Source organism: Taudactylus pleione, unplaced genomic scaffold (genome assembly GCF_031769625.1).
Source record: "Taudactylus pleione unplaced genomic scaffold, aTauple2 ptg000543l, whole genome shotgun sequence".
Taxonomy (NCBI): Eukaryota; Metazoa; Chordata; class Amphibia; order Anura; family Myobatrachidae; genus Taudactylus; species Taudactylus pleione.
The window spans coordinates 323289-342476 of NW_028284945.1; the positions used below are offsets into that span (position 1 = coordinate 323289).

Genomic DNA, 19188 nt, shown 5'->3' on the forward strand with positions numbered 1-19188 from the left:
TACCACTATGAATCCAGCGGCCAACACTGCCTAAGATGCAGCATTTTTTAAACGTGCCCTTTAGAAAACGCATCTCTACTCATCTGTCACATCTGCAGACTTGTTCCATGTGACATACACCTGTTATAATGCGGGGATTCAGAAGAAATGAATAAGATCCTACATAACTACAGTATACTACCTTTATTAGGGCAATTGAAGCAATACCCATATATTGATTGATTCTCAAGAGTTTTATTACATCAACATTTGATTTGTTTGTTTTGTTGTGTCACATCTGTTTGCAGTAATTTAGGATGTGGTGGGATAGAAATTTCAATTCATGTTTACTGAAATGTTTTAAATGTATGAAACTATTAAAATTATTATGAAAACATTCTGGTTATCTTTAATATTTATAGAAAACATATACAATATATGTCATTTATACCCCAGATTTGGGATTACAAACACTTTTATGTTATACTATATATTCTAATGGCACTCTCCAAATTCTTACTATACAGTGTGGTTAAATTAAGATAACACATTTTGCAGCTAATAATATATATATTAATATTTCATAATAAATGTTTTCATAAAACAGATTACAAATTGTTCTCCAGTGAAAGTCGTATATACGTTTATATGTTTCATCTCATATTACGGAATAATGCTTGCTTAAGAGTTACCTGTCCTTTTCAGCTAATGCAGCACAATAATTCTTCTGTAGCAATCTTGCCTCGGTCATATCAACAGTAAATTCATCAATTGTTTTTTCCAGCTGTAGACAATTTTCTTTTTCTGCTTCAGCCAAAGCAGACATACGATCTGTTTCATTCCTAGCAAGTCTGATCTCCTACAATTGTAAACAAGGATTATTACATGAAGATGTATTAAAGGGAGTTCTGCATATGTTATGAAGTGGAGTAAAGATCAGATGACATATAGTAGGTATATCAATCAGCCCCAATATAATTGCAGGTAATTAAATTGTAATTATATTGGGACTGATTGATATGCTTGTAACAAATTCACTTGTGTCAATCCAATGACCAGCATGTTTAATACTTGATCAGACACAATTCTTAGTAAATATACCCCTTATTATCCTTGTGGTACCATAAGAGTTTTGCAGCGCCTTACGAAGTACATAAGCAGGAACAATGAAAACAAAACAAGAAGAATAAAATATGCAAAATACTTATAGCACAAAACATTGCAGACCATGGGGTACAATCTATATAAACATTATTTCATATGCAGCCATTACCATAGAAGTAGCATCTGCCGTCGAACCCAAAGGTTTAGTGTCATTGTGGGCAGTGGGGGAAGATGATGGTATATGTGAGGGAGAGGAATAGTATATTATTGAAGAAGGCCCTGCTAGTGAGAACTTACTTTCTAAAGGGGAGGGGCAAATAGACAGTGGTGACAAAAAGAGAAACAGTGAGCAGGTAGGAAAGAGCAGGGAGGTCTTAAATAAAGAAGTGAGTTTTGAGAGCCTGTTTGGTGAGAGGTGGATAGACGGATTGGGAGAGAGTTACAGTGGTGGGGAGCAGCAGAAGTGGAAAGAGGTAATCAGTTGAGAGGAAAGGCGCGGGAGGTCTTAAATATAGAAGTGAGTTTTGAGAGCTTGTTTGGTGAGAGGTGGATAGATGGATTGGGAGAGAGTTACAGTGGTGGGGAGCAGCAGAAGTGGGAAGAGGTAATCAGTTGAGAGGAATGGCGGTGTCATTAGGTGAGCAAAGTGGGCTGGCGGGAGTGTGGATGGAGATGAGGTCGGCGATGTAGAGGAGAGAGGATTGGGTGAGGTTTATAGCTAATTGTGAGGACTTGATTCTGAAATTAATGGGAGCCAGTGTGGGGCCTGGTGGAGAGGAAAGGTAGATGCAGTTTGTTTGTAGAGGAAGATGAGCATTGAGTACAAATTGGCAGATTGGAGAGGACAAAGGCGGCAATTAGGGAGGCCAGATACAAGGAGATTGCAGTAGTCCAGTCTAGAGATGACCAATGAGTGGATGAGGCTCTTTGTTGCATTTTCGGTGAGAAAGGGTCTGATGCTGGAGATATAACAAAGGTGGAAGTGGCAAAACAGTGAGAGGGACTGAATGTGGGGTTTGAAAGATAGGGCAGAGTCAAAGATAACGCCAAGACAGTGGACTTGCAGAAAAAAATAGATGGTCAAGTTGTCAATGGATAGTGAAATCGAGGGAAGAGAGAGGACTGTGGAGGACGGGAAGATGATCAACTCAGTCTTAGATGTGTTAAGTTTAATAAAGCACTGGTACATCCACAAGTAAACAGCAGAGAGACAGTTAAAGACATGAGTGATGTGAAAGGGGCGAGAGGTCAGGGAGGAGAAGTAGATTTGAGTATCATCATCATAGAGATGATATTGGAGACCCAAAAAGCAGATAAGCCAGAATCATGTCGGTGCCTGCATCTCTCTGGCTATTACATTTCCTCTTATGTATTTTTCTCTTTATATAAGAAGCTATGGATGTAAGTTGGGAGTCATCTATCTATCTATCTCTCTATCCAGGGGTGTATCTAGGGGTCCGAGCGCCCCTGGCAAAGTAAGGGACCGGCGCCCCCCTCCTTTTTATAGGAATAATTATATTTTAGAATTAGAACTTAACTTTTGTTTTTATTTGCAAATATTTATCAGTTTTTAAATATCTAAAACTCTTTATGAAGCTATCTGGTGCTGCTGTGAAGAACAGGCACACAGGAAACGAACTACAGCACAAACTTCTTACCCCATTACCCTCCTGCTCATCCACCTTACTACACTATATGGCCAAAGTAATCAGGGGCTACCAACTCCACTTACTTGGGTTACAGATTGCTGGCAGGTCTCTGGTGGGCTGGAAGACTGCTGGTCCCTGTCACTGGTAAGCAGGCTGCTGGTCTCCCTGGCTGCTGCTGGTTGTTGGTGTCCCTAGCTGGCATAGTGCTGGTCTCCCTGGCTGGTGCTGGTTGTTGGTGTCCCTAGCTGGCAGGGTGCTGGTCTCCCTGGATGGCAGGGTGCTTATCTAATCAGATGCAGACTCAACAAAGGGAAGTAGAATCCATGTGCAGGTGGAACGCATAGTTCCTTTCTACTTCCCTTCTTGTGTACACACAGCACAAGTCCACTCACTAGTCACCTAACCCTATACAGGCAACCATTTGCAAAGTAGCCTGTCATTTACATTTTGTCCCACCCCCACCCAACCTACTTCCTGGACCTCATCCAAACAGCGTGGGGTATGGGGGACAGGTCACAGAAAGGACGGAGACCCTGACAACTTCAAGTACAGTACTGTAATGTATGTTTTTAAAACTTTGCTGCCTGCCACTGGTATCCATTGTGGGAGGAGGATTTGCTGTGTAATTTAGAAGCTGCTGCCTGTGACTGACTGAGAGAGCAGACGCTGCCAGGTTCTTGTCTGTCTGCTCTAAATCAGTGAGCTCCGCGGCGGCAGCAGCAGCAGTACACACAGTACACAGAGCAGTCAGGGAGGAGGGAGGAGGGGCTCAGGCTGCTCAGCTCCAGGACAGCGTGTCCTGTCACGACGCTGCAGATACATTGTTTCACAGTTCACTGACATGATAAATGAACTAACCAGCCGACGGCTGTGTGTGTGATACCGCTGGATGGCGCCCCCCCTTGGCTGGCACCCCTGGCAAGTGCCATCCCAGCCAATACGTAGATACACCCCTGTCTCTATCTATAGGAAAACAAAAAAATATCCATAGTGGCCATTATATTTAGCAGTCTCTACAATACCATAATGTTCATGTACCATTCACTGCAATATCTGTTCTGGAATTTAAACCTTGCTACAGTACTGTTGCCTCAGTTTATCTAGTCTATCCACCATAGATATGGTTAAACAGGGGTGGGCTGGGCCGGGGGGCTGGGTGCCATCTGCCCCCCAGACCGGTATGATTACAGTGTTATGGGCCGTCAGTTGCCTTATGCTCTTATTCATATTAAGGATGTGCGCTCGACCTCCGTGTTTTGGTTTTGGATCTGTATCTCCTTGTGTTTTAGATCTGGATTTGGTTTTGCCAAAACCGCCCCTTGCGTGTTTTGGATTTGGATCTGTATTTTTTCTAAAAAAATAAAAAAACAGCTAAAATCACATAAATTTGTGCTTTTTTTCGTTCCTACAGTATTATTAACCTCAGTAACATTAATTTCCACTCATTTCCAGTCAATTCTGACCACCTGCAAAAAAAAGTAGTTGCTCAGATCAGCTTAATTGCATAACACAGGTGCTTGTAAAGGGCGGGGTTTACTCTGAACACAGAAAAAAAAAAAAGAGATTTGCCCCCCAGCACACTGCAGCAAAAACAATACTTAAATCCTACATGATAATAGCGATTCAGAGGTATTAGTTACACACATTTGCAAATATATGAATAAGCGCCAGGCCAATTGTCAAGGCTCCTCTATACTGGCGTCCCTAAAATTAAGGGGCTCACGTCAGAGAAGCAAGGCACCCCCAAAAAATTCAAATTCTCATGGCATCACCACTTAATTCACATAGAATACTTTTATCACTTCTCTATTTGTTTGTACATTAATTATGTCATTTTAATTCTTTTTCATTTCATTAACACTTATTGATTTATCTTTACACATCTTTTCTTTATACTTCACTATCACCTTTTTTCCCTTTTTCGTGTGATGCCCTGGGGATGGCCCTTGGCTGGAATTTTTTTGGGGTGCCTTGCTTCTCGGACGTGAGCCCCTTAATTTTAGGGACGCCAGTATAGAGGAGCCTTGACAATTGGCCTGGCGCTTATTCATATATTTGCAAATGTGTGTAACTAATACCTCTGAATTGCTATTATCATGTAGGATTTAAGTATTGTTTTTGCTGCAGTGTGCTGGAGGACAAATCTCTTTTTTTTCTGTGTTCAGTGTAAATCCCGCCCTTTACAAGCACCTGTGTTATGCAATTAAGCTGATCTGAGCAACTACCATTTTTTTTGCAAGTTTGGAGAGGCGTGAAGGCAGTCAGCATTAGGAGGAGGTGCTGATGCTTATAGTGCCATGTGGAGGTTTTTTGGGGTACCTCCAAGGTAAGTTAGCTCTCAGCTTATATATGTACTATCATGCAGTACATCAATTGTAATTATATGACCCAGAGTGGGTGCTACCATTATGTAGCAATAATTATTTTGGGGTGAGCGTTTGGGAGTGGGGCCCCCGGGGGGGTTCTGACTGGGCCTTTCTCATGGCATCACCACTTAATTCACATAGAATACTTTTATCACTTCTCTATTTGTTTGTACATTATTTATGTCATTTTAATTATTTTTCATTTCATTAACACTTATTGATTTATCTTTACACATCTTTTCTTTATACTTCACTATCACCTTTTTTCCCTTTTTCATGTGATGCCCTGGGGATGGTTCTTGGCTGGAATTTTTTTGGGGTGCCTTGCTTCTCGGACGTGAGCCCCTTAATTTTAGGGATGCCAGTATAGAGGAGCCTTGACGATTGGCCTGGCGCTTATTCATATATTTGCAAATGTGTGTAACTAATACCTCTGAATCGCTATTATCATGTAGGATTTAAGTATTGTTTTTGCTGCAGTGTGCTGGAGGGCAAATCTCTTTTTTTTCTGAATTCTGACCACCTCACAGCTCACAATATTGTTTTCATCCGGTTTAGGCCCAAAATTTGCACTAAGCTATCTGGCTGACTAAGCACAGCGGAAGCAATGGGGCGATTTCACTGCCAACATATATTTTCATTAATCAAGACGCCTAACGAAGATGGAGTATGTATGTAGTTGATGGCATGGACAGGAAGGGTTTGTTGGTAGTAAAATTATTAGAATTTTTTGATTCCGAAGCAAATTTATGAGGGAGGAGGGGAGAGCATGGGTGAACAATATGTCCCATGTTTTGCCCACAAGGGCCCTGATTCAGAGCCACTCGCTAGCGGCAGTACGCTCGTTCCGAGCGATGCTCGCACATCTGCGCAGCGTACGGTTTTTAGTACGCATGCGCGAACCAGTCAGTGCGGCCGAAAATCGTTTGTACGCAATATAGCGAGTGCCTGCTATTTTGAGTGACAGAATAAGGCGTATGTGGGTGGTAACAGGGGAAGGTGCTTGAAAACGGGGAGTGGAGATCAGAACGCAGGCGTGCTTAAAGGTCAAAACGGGCGTTTTATGGGTGTGCATAATTAATATAGCAGCGTCAATGACCACGTCATTTGGTTTTTTTTAACTCAGAACTGCTCGCAAAATAGCGGTTGAAAAAACCAACCACAAGAATAGCGAGCAGTTCATATCCTGTTCGATGTACTCGATTAATCTAATAAATAGCGGACATGACGTAGGATGCGAGCGGCCAGGGGGCGTATTTTTCAAAAAAACGAACGCAAGTTTTGCTCGCTCGTTCAGACATAAGAGGCGTGAACAGACCGCAAACAGCGAACGGTTCATTTGAATAGCCACCCCTTGTTTTAGAACGAACGACCGCAAATAGCGAGTGGCTCTGAATGAGGGCCAAAGTCAACTTGGTGGTTCAGAATATTTTTTCAAATTAAAGGGACATGCAGAAGATGCTGTCTATGGCCATAAACATTTCTGGACATTTTTGGCATTCAGCAACCACATGTCAAAGATTGCAGCAGCTGTGGCAGTTCAACTTCCAACATGGCACATCAGGAAACAAATGTTTTTATTGTTCAAAAGGCCTGAGGGAGTTGGAATATGTATGTAGTTGAAGGCAGGGATGGGAAGATTTGATTTAATTAAATTGTTTGATTCGGAAGCAAATTTATGAGGGAGGAGGGGAGGCATTTATAAAAAATTATTTAAATCATTCACATTAGTCCTTGCCCCCAGAAGAATCCTTGAGTGCTATGTCTGCTGCTGGGAGTGGATTTTCATCCCAGGAGACCAGCAAGACTACTAGTAGTACTTTAAAAAACAATTGACTGTTAAATTATACTTTACAAGGGGGAGCAAGTATGACAGCAGTCACCCAGTTGCACAGCGGATCACTGACAACATAACATCTATGCTGGTATTAGATATGCATCCAATATTCACCAATAATGCAGTGGGTTTTAGACAGTTAATTGAGGTCCTGTGTCCCTGCTACCAAATCCCAACAAGATTCCACTTCACTAGAAAAGCAAATACCAACCTGTATAGGGACATTAAAAAAACTTAATTAGTGGCCTCCAAAATGCAGTTGTACCCACTGTCCACTTAACCACAGATATGTGGACAAGCTGAACAGAGCAAACTCAAGATTTAAGGTTTAAGTCATACATTGTGTCTTTCTTCCCAATGGACACAGATCTGAAGAGATGCAAAGAGCTGTTGGTAAGCAAATTGTCAGCTCAAGTGGCACATGATACAGCAATGGCTTCTCCTTCAGTTTCTCAAGCAAGTACATCTGCTGAGAAAAAACTAAACTTTCCCAAAAGACCAACTGGTGATGCAGATGAGCCAACACAACCAAGTTTTGATATCTGGTGGGGTCTAAAGGAATTGCCTACAATTAATGAGACCTCTACCATGACTCCATCTGATACGGTCACCATTTAAAGAATGGTTGAGGACTATTTTAAATTTTTTAATGATAGCGTCCAATGGCACATAGGCATGTCAGACAGTCCTTTTGACTACTGGCAGGAAAAAAAAGGCAATTTTCACAAACTGGCTTTGTTGTACTTGAGCTGCCCATCCTCCAGTGTGTACTCAGAGTTTTCAGCACAGCCAGGAACCTTGTCAGCAATCGGCGTATAAGGCTACTTCCTCAAAGTGTGGAAAAGATCATGTCCATCAAAATGAACTACAAATTATAAGCCAATTACATCCAAAAATTACAGAGGCACCTGTAATGGTGGATTCAAGCGGGGATGAATTAATACTGTGTGAAGATGATGTACACACTGCTGAGGGTGAGGAATTGGATGATGATGGTGACAACATCGTGCCTCTGTAAAGCCAGTTTGTGCACATAGAGATCATTGCCAGCAATGCCAGCTGCCAATCGGTAGCTTGTTTTGTTGGGGCCCAAACAATCCAAACGCTTCATGATTGATATTGTTGATGAAGGTGTTGGTGGTGACGATGGCAGGTGCTTGGATCTAGCAGAGAGAAGGGAGCTAGCTGACGCTGGACTGCTTGTTGGTACTTTTTTAGCCAAAGTTTCTGAATTTTGAAAAAACTTTTTGGAGAAGATTCCTAGATGGTTAAGGTTCCTATCTTTACTTACTCTGGCTTTACAAAGGGTACAGATGTCTTGACATTTGTCCGGATTTGGGTAGAAATAATTCCACACATAAGAAGTGGATTTGGTTGTTTTGTTTTGTGCATGACAATGGGCTTTTCCTTATCATGGGCAACAACTGTTTCTTCAACTCGGGCCTGATTTACACAAACAACATCCTCACCAGCAACATCTTTATTAGCATTAGCTACACAAATATCCTGCTTATCCTGGTGTACTTCCACAGACGCATGTTCACTTATGCTTACATCATCAAAAGAGGCAGAACCACCAGTCATAAATAAAAGTCAAGGCCTTAGCTTGTCACTTCATGTGGTGTAAGGTATATTGCCAATTTGATGTCATTCTGCAGATAACTTTCCCTTTGATGTTTTTTCTTTACGACTGTAAAAGATTGGTTCTTGATTTTAGATGCCCTGACTTAAGCCCTGTATGCCATTGGGCATCGGCATTAGTAGATGATGTAGATGGACTAGTATCACCATGACTGGTGGCACTGGCAGCAGCTCCAGCACTAGTATGTGGCTCCTGCTCTCCTCTGAACTGATCATTCTCCATATCAACAAACACGAATGCAGTGGGGTACAGCACACATGTCAATTTGTACCAATTTTAAATATTACACTGTGGTATCAATGACCTACAGTATCACAAGATTTTTTATGAATAAGAAAAGAATATCACACTGCGCTACCACTTAGAGTGTCACAAGACTTTTCTACTGCAGGGTCCATAGGGCTCCACAGGAGACCTTGTATAGGTTATTGACGTCAGTCATCGGGCACCTCATAGTTAAATTTGTGCTCCGAGGATGCACCAGGCCCCTCTCCTATACCCCGCCCCCAGGCCAAGGCACCTCAGTTTCATAGGTGCTCAGCACGGAGTCGGGTCACTCAAGGGGGGCTGCGCAAACAGCCCCTGAAAATAGTTTTTTCTACAGAGTGGTCAGCATGGGCTGTCCAGCGTATGCCCATGCTGCCACTCCGACATCCTGCCAGTGCCGAGATGCTGGCACTGTGCTAGGTATCACGTGGATGTCTGGGCAAAAGCCCCCAGATGCCCAGGACTGTGGCCGGACATCATGGGGGACGTTAAAGTAAGCAGCGGGCGTCCATGGCAGGCGCCCACTGATAACACAGTTCTTTTACTTTCCAGGGCTGGGGGGTCCCTGGAAAGAGGCTGCACGTGTCAACAGGCATGGTGCCTGCGCTGACACTAGATGACCAGAGAAAGGAGGCCACAATGTGCGGACGTTGTGGCATCCCTGGGGTTAAGAGCACGCCAGGGGAGTGGGCCTTCCCTGTAAGGCACAGCCAGCCCCTCCCACTCTGCACTGCACGCCTTTCCACAGCGGTCTGGTGGTTGCAGGCAGCTCTCCTCCCTCAGGCATGCCCCCTATGAGTCCTCCGGTGGCCATTTTATGTGCTACAGATGCTGGTCTCACCGGGAGCTGCAGAGCCTGGGTCCCCTTACATACCTCTCCTCCAAGAAGGTCAGTGTATGTAGCACTATTCCTACTAGACACAAGGTCTAGTTAGTTGATAATAGTGCAGTATAGTACAGGTTTTCCTGGCATTGTATGTGTCTGTTGCTAGCGCTGTCTGACTGTACCATTCTCTGTCAGCCATTTTAACTATCCCTTTACTTTCTCTTTCACTAGCCCTTGCGGTGACAATGCTGCTCAGGGGTTAATTTACTTCACAGTTCAAGTTGTAATTGAGCTGAGGAGTTTGACACATACATTAATTATGTCTGGCAGTGATTCTGGACAGGCTGATATTCCCCTCACACAGTCGTGCAACAGGTGTTTTGCTGGTCCAAAGGAGGGAGAGATTATTGTGGGAGGATTGTGTACCCTGTGTACCAGAAATGCAGGATTACCTGCTGGGCCCAGCTCTTCTCAAGAGCTGCCCTGGGCTTGTTTTGCACAAGCACTAACTACCCTGATGGGTCGGCTTGCTGCACCTCCAGTGGCCCCACAATTGGGGTACGCTCCGCAGGTTGCTATGCCATCTACGTCACAGGGGATTCCCAGACAGTTGGTTGTGGCTCACAATGTACCTTTACAACCTACTCCCTACCAGTTGCCACCTGAACCTATTTGGGTTAATACTCTCTCCAATACGGTGCAAAACCTGACGGAGGTGTTACAGGTGGAGCCTTTGCAATGTTCTGCTAGGAAAGAGGTACTGTCTTCCCAGTCCACGTACTATCAAGATGATGTGTCGACTGATGATGGGGAAATTCAGGACTTATCTGAGTCAGAGCTCCCTCTGAAAGAGGCGGAGCCTAAGTAAAAAATTTATGTACACGTCCTCATACGTGCGGTCCGTGTGGCCATGGATATTGGGGGTGAGGATACCCCAGCAGACAAATCCAAACATGCTTTCTTTAAAGAAATTAAAAGTTCAGCGACAGCATTTCCTCTGTCGGATCAGCTAGTTGAACACTTAGAAGAAGCCTGGAAAACCAAGCAGGAGATTTCAACCACAGAAAAGATAGGAGGCCACTTATCCGTTCGAGGAGAAGTATTTCTCTAAATGGGAAACTCCCCCTCAGGTGGATTCTCATATTACGCACCTTGTCAAAAGTTCGACACTTCCTATGCCGTCCATGTCATCATTAAAGGTTGTTACGGACAGAAAAGTGGAGGTGTGCCTAAAGTCCATTTATTCTCTATTGGTGGTGTCGCTAGGCCAGTTATGGCTATATGCTGGGTGGCCAGGGCCATGGAACGTTTGGCTAATGCCTTGGAGGCGTCCTTGCCTATAGAGGTTACCAGTGAACAAATTGAACTGGTAGGTTACCTCAGAGACTCAGCCATATATGTGAATGAGGCTGCTTTGGATGTTAGTCTCCTAACATCTCGCATTTCATATGCTGCAGTGTCAGTTAGACGCTCTCTTTGGTTGCGATCTTGGAGGGCAGATGCTGAGTCCAAGAAAGGGTTAGAAAGTTTACCCTTTAATGACCAGGTCTTATTTGGACCAGATTTGGACAAAATCGTGGACACTCTGGGTGCTGCCAAGTTTGCCTGTTTACCCTCGGGATCTGGAACTCAGTCCTTTCGGACCTTCCGTCCTCAGGGTAAGACCAAGGTTCAGTCCTTTCCCAGACTGTGAGGAACTAAGAAGTTCACAAAGCCCAAGAAGCAGGCTTGGAGTACCAGGCGTCCAGCTGCCAAGACCGACGCTAAACCCTCAGTCTGATGGGGCGGGCCTCTCCTTGTGGGAAGGACCCCAAGGTGGGAGGCCGACTTCTTCAGTTCACCCAGTGTTGGTGTCATACCACAACAGACACTTGGGTAAGGGAAGTGGTCTCTCAAGGGTACGCCCTTTCCTTCCAATACAGACCTCCTCATCAATTCTTCCTTATGGGATCAGGAAAAGGCATTGGAACTGCTGAAAGTTATTCAATCTATGCTCCTACAGGGAGTTATAGTTCCGGTACCTACTCCCCAGAGGGGGAATTCCACTCTCTTTTTTGTTCCAAAACCGAATGGTGCACACAGGCCTATCCTAAACCTCAAGTCCCTAAACAAGTTTCTCCGAGTTCCTCAGTTTAAAATGGAAACCCTGCGGTCAATTATACTTGCTTTGGAACCTGGGGATTTTATGGTGTCTCTGGACATTCAGGATGCCTACCTGCACGTCCCGATAGGTTCGGCTCACCAGAAGTACCTCAGGAACGTGTTACAACAACCCTTCCAGTGTCAGGCCCTGCCGTTTGGACTGTCCACAACACCCAGGGTGTTCATCAAACTTATGGCAGTAATGGCGGTCCGACTGCGGCTGCATGGGGTCCGTCTGTTACCCTATCTGGATGATCTGCTATTGCTAACCAGGTCTCCGGAATTGCTTCTTCAGCATCTACAGCTGACAATAACAGTGCTACAAAGCCATGGTTGGTTGATCAACTGGAAGAAGTCTTCACTGACGCCCTCACAGAGGATGCTACATCTTTGGGCATTGTTGGATTCTCAACAACAGAGGATTTTCTTAACCAGGGACAAGATAACCACGCTGCAGCAGCGGGTTCGCAGCTGCCTGCACAGTCGCCGGGTGTCGATTCACTCGGCAATGCAGTTACTTGGCTCCATGGTGTCAACCTTCGACATGGTGGAGTATGGCCAGTTTCATTCCCAGCCTCTACAGACACTGATCCTTTCCAGATGGGACGGATCTCCACGCCGGATAAGAACACAGACATTGGTACTGTCTCCAGAGGTACGTCTGTCTCTGACTTGGTGGCTCCACACAAGTCACCTTACAAAGGGCCACCCCTTTTGGATTCCGGAGTGGGTCCTACTGACAACGGATGCCTGTCCCCGGGGTTGGGGTGCAGTGACAGGTTCACACCTGGTGGCGCCAGCGTGGCCCAGACATCACTGGTATGCAGATCTTCAGAGTCTATCCATAGACACTCCGATGCTGTTGCCTCAACGTCTGGACCTGTTGTCTCAAGGTCCTTGTCTCTACCCGCACCTGAGCTGTCTGTCTTTGATGGCGTGGCTCTTGAGACTGCCCTCTTGAGTTCCAGGGGTTTTTCCAGCTCAGTGGTAAACACCAAGCTTAGAGCTCACAAGCCTGCTTATGCGAGGATTTATTATAGAGTGTGGCACACCTCCTTTGAATGGTGTCGCCACAGAGGTTATAATCCTCAAAAATTTGGATTATCCAGGATTTTGGCATTCCTACAGACGGGCTTAGATCACGGTCTTTGCCTTGCTTCTCTGAAGGTGCAGTACTGTCAGTACTGTTTCACCGTCGGATTGCTACTCTTCCAGATTTACACACCTTATTGCAAGGGGTGCTTCGCATCCAACCTCCCTTTATCCCACCGGTAGCTCCTTGGGATTTGACTGTCCTTAGGGCTCTACAAGGACCGCAATTTGAACCACTGGGATCAGTGGATTTAAAATGGCTTACAATTAAAACTGTATTTCTTCTAGCTATAGCTTCGGCAAGATGGGTGTCAAATTTGGGGGCTCTTTCATGTCGCCCTCCCTTTCTGATTTTTCATAGGGACAGGGCGGTTCTTTGTACTCGCCCCGGTTTCGTACCTAAGGTGGTATCCAGCTTCCACATTAATGAGGAAATTGTAGTGCCAGCCTTTAACTCCCCAGACCTTTCAGTTGGTGAAGCCTCTTTGGATGTGGTACGTGCTCTACAGATTTATGTGGACCATACCAACTCATTTCGGAAGTCGGACTCATTGTTTGTCCTTTTTGGTTTCCGAAAGAAAGGATGGCCAGCCACTAAGCAGATGCTGGCAGGCTGGATTCGCCTGGCAATATCAGAGGCTTACCTTCATGAGGGCCTTCCTGTACCATCCTCTGTCAAAGCTCATTCTACTCGGTCTGTAGGTCCATCGTGGGCAGCTCGTCGTGGTGTCTCAGCTGTTCAGCTGTGTAAGGTGGCCACTTGGTCTTCTGTACATACATTCTTGAGGTATTATGCATTTGATACCTTTGCCTCTCAGGATGCTTCCTCCGGGCGGCGGATTCTCCTTTCTGCACAGGAGCGTCCCCACCCTTAAGAAAACTGCTTTGGGAGATCCCCAAGGTCTCCTGTGGAGCCCTATGGACCCTGCAGTAGAAAATAAGAGATATGGTATGACCTTACCTTTGTTATCTCTATTTCTACGAAGTCCATAGGGATCCACAGGACTCCCACCCTGTCGCACCTGTGCTTCAGATGGGCTGTATTCTGGTCACCGTTTTTTCTGGCTCCTTCTGTGTGTTCGAGTGTGATACTTGCGTGTTCCAGAATTTCTTCCTTCTCTCTTCTCCTCCTCCGGCCATTGGCTTGTTATGAAACTGAGGTGCCTTGGCCTGAGGGCGGGGTATAGGAGAGGGGCCCGGTGCATCCTGGGAGCACAAATTTAACTATGAGGTGCCCGACGACTGACGTCATCAACCTATACCCCAAGGTCTCCTGTGGATCCCTATGGTCTTCGTAGATATAGAGATAACAAAGGTAAGGTCTTATGATTTTTATGAATAAGAAAAGAATAACACACTGTGCTACCACTTACAGTGATGTCACAACAACACAGGAGCAGCCATTATGTATAACACAGCAGCAGCCCCTTGATTGACAAGACAAGTGACACAACAGCTGCTGCACCCACTGAAGCCCCCTTTATATACTGCAGCTCCAGACCCTTTATGGACAATACAGTCCCAGACCCCAACAGGATAAGTTGGACAACATAATGACATAGACAGTGAGAGCAACACGTCTGTTCAGTTCACCATCCACATCACCGGGACCTTTATAGAATCCAAAACTCTCGAGAATCCGACAGTGAAAGGATGATGTTTTGCCTCATTCTTACATCCGAGTCAGGTGGGAAAACCCAAGCCTAGCTCGGTTCTTGCCTTGGATCTGGAAGTTCAGGTGGGTCCGGTTCTCAGAGAACCGGTCTGTCACTACACTGGCAGCAATCAGCAACATACACTGATCCCTGTGACGGCGCTGACACAGATGCCCTGAGGCTTCCCATTGTGGTAGTGTCTAGATGCCCTTCATGCCTTCTCCTGATAGCCAGAATCACCTGGACCTTACATGGAGGTAAGAAGTCCGGGGGTCCTACCACTAGGCCACTGACTGCCTGTTCAGGTGAGATGATACTACAAGTTCCAGCACACCTTGTCAATTGGATGTGCTGGGACTTGTAGTGCCATTGCAGCTAGAAAGGACCTGAAAAACAAAGTGCATATATATATATATATACACTGTATATATATATATATATATATATATATGGAGTTTATATACAGTCTATATATAGTATATATGTATGTGTGTATATGTATATATATATATATATATATATATATATATATCATATACACACACATACATTCTACAAGGTCTGTCATTCGCATAAATGATGGTGCCCTCGAACTCACTTAATAGTCTGCACTCAATGTAAATCCCCCTTAGTGTTCCTGTCCTCACCCTCCCACCCTCCCTGTGACTCCCCCTCAGCATCCACGCCCTCACCCTCCCTGTAACTCCCCCTCAGCATCCCTGTAACTCCCCCTCAGTATACCTGCCCTCACCCTCCCTGTAACTCCCCTTCAGGGTCCCCACCCTCACACTCCCTGTAACTCCCACCCAGGGTCCCTGTAACTCCCCCTCCCTGTAACTCCCCCTCAGTATACCTGCCCTCACCCTTCCTGTAACTCCCCCTCAATATCCCTGCCCTCACCCTCCCTGTAACCCCCCTCAGTGTCCCTGCCCTCACCCTCCCTGTAACTCCTCCTCAGCATCCCCGCCATCACCCTCCCTGTAACTCCGCCCTCAGTGTCCCCGCCCTCATCTTCCCTGTAACTCCCCCTCAACGTCCTCGGCCTCACCCTACCTGCAACTCCCCCTCAGCGTCCCTGTAACTACCCCTCAGTGTACTTGCCCTAACCCTCCCTGTAACTCCCCCTCAGTATCCCTGCCCTCACCCTTACTATAACTCCCCTCAGTGTCCCTGTAACTCCCCCTCAGTGTACCTGCTCTCACCCTCCCTATAACTGCCCTTTAGTGTCCCTGTCCTCAGCCCCCCTGTAACACACACTCAATATTCCTGCCACTTATATCGCCTGTCAGTTACCCTGATTCTCATTGCCCTGTCATTCAGTCACATTCACCCTTTGTATAACTCTCACTGATTCTTATAGTCCCTACACTCATCATTTACTGTATTCCTGCCAGGCACACTATCACTCATGTTAAGCACCACACACTCATCGTGGACCTAATGGTAAGCACTACACAATTACCCAAAATTTTACTGTCACACACTAACCTTGGACCTAACGTTAATGCTGGACATACACTATACAATTATCGGGACAATCCAACCGATATCAGTGGATCATTCCAATAATTGTACTGTGCGTGGGGGGCGACCGAGAGTAAAATATAGTTCAGTCGGGCAAGCCAGATCATCCAGCATGCCCGTCCAATGTGATATTTTGTAGGTTAAATGTCGGCTGCATCAGGCAGTGTATGCCCAGACTCGGCCGATTGACAGACATTTCCCCTGTTCCTTCCCAGGGAAGGAACGGGGAAATGTCTCCTCCCCAGGAGCGTAGCGCAGATATCGGGGCCAATACACTGTGAGATGTCTTATAGGGTATGCCCCTGATATCTGCAGGGTGACAGGCTGCCAGATAAAACTGAGGGGCATTTTATCTGGCAATGTATGCCCAGCAAAAGTAACACGAGGTAAAATCACCCTCAATGTTCTCCAACACACAAAACGAGCAGGAAAGAGGGGCAGAACGGAAACAAAGACAGGCAGGAGAGCAAGAGGGGAAAAAGACCAAGATGACATTGAAGAGAGAGAGACAAAGTAGTTGGATTGGAGAAAAAGAAAATAGTGGAGGGAGAAGAGAGATATGGAGAAGAGACAGAGGGCCTGATTCAGACCCGCTTGTGAGCCCCATGCGCTTGCAAGCAGGTCGATGGTGGGGCACTGCGCGCGCGCCGCATGCGCAAGCCCTGTAGCGAGTGAGTAATTCACTCACTCCGGGGCTCGCTACAAACGGGGCAGCTGTCGATGTTGATCGACAGCTCGCCCCGTTTTGTAGGCGGGGAGGGGGGTGGCTGGACAAACGTAGGCATTCCTGAAGGAACGCCTGCCATTTGTGGGTGGCCCTACTGACATCACTCGTGATGTCAGTAGTGAGCTTCCTGCTCTATTAGAGCAGGAAGCTCCCTGGGGCTTGCGGGAACGAGATCCTACCACAAGGGTCTCGTTGCAAGCCCGATGGTCGCAATAATCGCGACCATCACCTGGCCGCCCGCTAAAGCTGTGGGTGGTCACCCACAGCTTAGCGAACGGCCAGGAGGCCGGGTTTAAAAAAAATGGACGCCCTGATTCAGAGCGAGCACTCGCTATTTACGAGCGCCTCTGAATCAGGCTCAGAGCGGGAAGTGAAAGATGGGAAAAGTGGGGAGGAGAAACGTGGGTAGAGAGAGAGAGTTTTAAAAAATTAAAAAGAAAGCCAGGCAACACCAGACATTAAATCTAGTGTGTGTATATACATATATATATATATATATATCTACTATATAAAAATGAAAATTTGTCCTTCTGTCATTCTTTCTTTCTATACAAATCCACAGTTTACAAGGAAAGATCGTGAAATTCTACATACGTGCATATTAAAACACGGGCAGAGGCAACTAAAAAAATTTGAAATCGAAATTAATTACTGTTAAGTTTTAGATAATTAAAAAACACCGTTTTTGCATAGCATTCGCCCTCTCCAGGTAAGGTACGGAATTCGAAAAGTATTTAGGGCCTGATTCAGAGCCGGACGCTCTGACCAGAGCGCTCGCTCTGAATCAGGGCCCTCCTCCCTCAACTTGGAGCGGCCTCATGGACGCTCGCATAGCTGTGGTGGTAATGCGAGCGTCCATGATTATGCGAGCGTCCATGATGATGGTCGCGATGGTCAAGACCATCGCAACCATCGGGCTTGCGACGGAGACCCTGCGGTAGGGTCTCGCTGATGTCAGTGGGGGCCGGCTTCAGTGGGGCCGGCTTCAGACGGTAGGCGTTCCCATGGGAACGCCTCCGTCTGGCAGCCACGCCCCCGGCACACCCACCAAAGGGGGCGTGCTGTCAATCAACATCGACAGCACGCCCCCTTTGGTGCGAGACCCGGAGCGACGGCTACCCCGTCGCTAGCCGGGTCTCGCACATGCGAGGAGGAGCTCCCTCCGTCGTGCGCATGCGCAGTGGGGTAACATCGACCCGCTTGCGAGCGTCCTGTGCTCGCGATCGGGTCTGAATGACCCCCTTAGCCCACAGTTTACAAGCCAAGATCTCTCATGGTTCTACACCGAAAACACCAAAGAAAAATTATAGCATTGTCCTGTTTGGTTTATTGTTAGATGCAGATTTGGACACCATTCTTCTTGGGCCATCTGCAAGGTCAATAATAAAAATAATAAAATTAGATTTTTGTTTAATTTCATAATTTGATTTTATAACATGCATTTTGCTACATACTAAGGAATTATGGAATTTTATTCTGTAGCATATAATCTCTAAAGTCTCTGAACATCTACTATGGCTCTCGTATGGATTTTACTGTACCTTTTAAATGCTGTATGAATTTATTAGGGATGAGCGGGTTCGGTTCTCAGAATTTCGGGGTGCCTGTCTGACACTGCCGGCACCCCCCACTGCCGACACTGCCGGCACCTCCACTGGCAGCATCCCCTGTTGCCGACAACACCACTGCCGGCACCCCTGCAATACATACTCAGGACACCCTTAGCAACCCCCACACTGCTGACACTGCCGGCACTCCTACACTGAGAACACCACCAGCACCCCTGCACTGCAGACACTGTCAGCACACATGCACTGAGGACACCGCTGGCACCCTCGCTCTGCTGACACCGCCGGCACCCTGCATTGAGAACACCCTTGCACTACCGGCACAGTCAGCAAACCACTATTGATATTAAGCTAGGCTTATTATGAGTCTGGATATGGTAAAAATTGATATCTGCATCCATGAGGAGAGATCCATCTGATTTACAGTCAGGCCCATAAAGATGGCAACTACAGTGGGATGCAAAAATGCAACTCTGCAGCACAAATTTTTATTTATACTCATCATGCATCAGATTACACAACTAGATGGTGTCAACAGTGGCGACCAAACTTTTTTGTCTACCTCCTTGGTTGCTGGACCGCACTATGGAACGCACAGAGGCAATGTACAATCCCATCTCCTCTATATAATAATAATAATAATAATAATGCCACATATCAGTGTATGCTGGGGGCTGTTTTATTCCCCATCACATCACTGTATAGTGCCTTCACCTCAATATAATATTAATAACACATATCAGTGTGTGCTGGTGGCTGTGTTATTTCCCATTCTATATCACTGTACTGTCCCATATCACCTATAAAATA

At 46.0% G+C, this 19188-nt stretch overlaps 1 protein-coding gene across 2 annotated transcripts in view; it reads right to left on the reverse strand.

The window, feature by feature from the left end:
* PDE4DIP (phosphodiesterase 4D interacting protein) overlaps positions 1 to 19188 on the reverse strand; it is a 361535-nt gene that overhangs the window by 232040 nt on the left and 110307 nt on the right. For both annotated transcript variants that reach the window (XM_088451272.1, XM_088451273.1), the window contains one exon: positions 672 to 838. In XM_088451272.1, coding sequence (XP_088307398.1) covers positions 672 to 838 — 167 coding nt within the window. The remainder of the gene's footprint in view (positions 1 to 671; positions 839 to 19188) is intronic.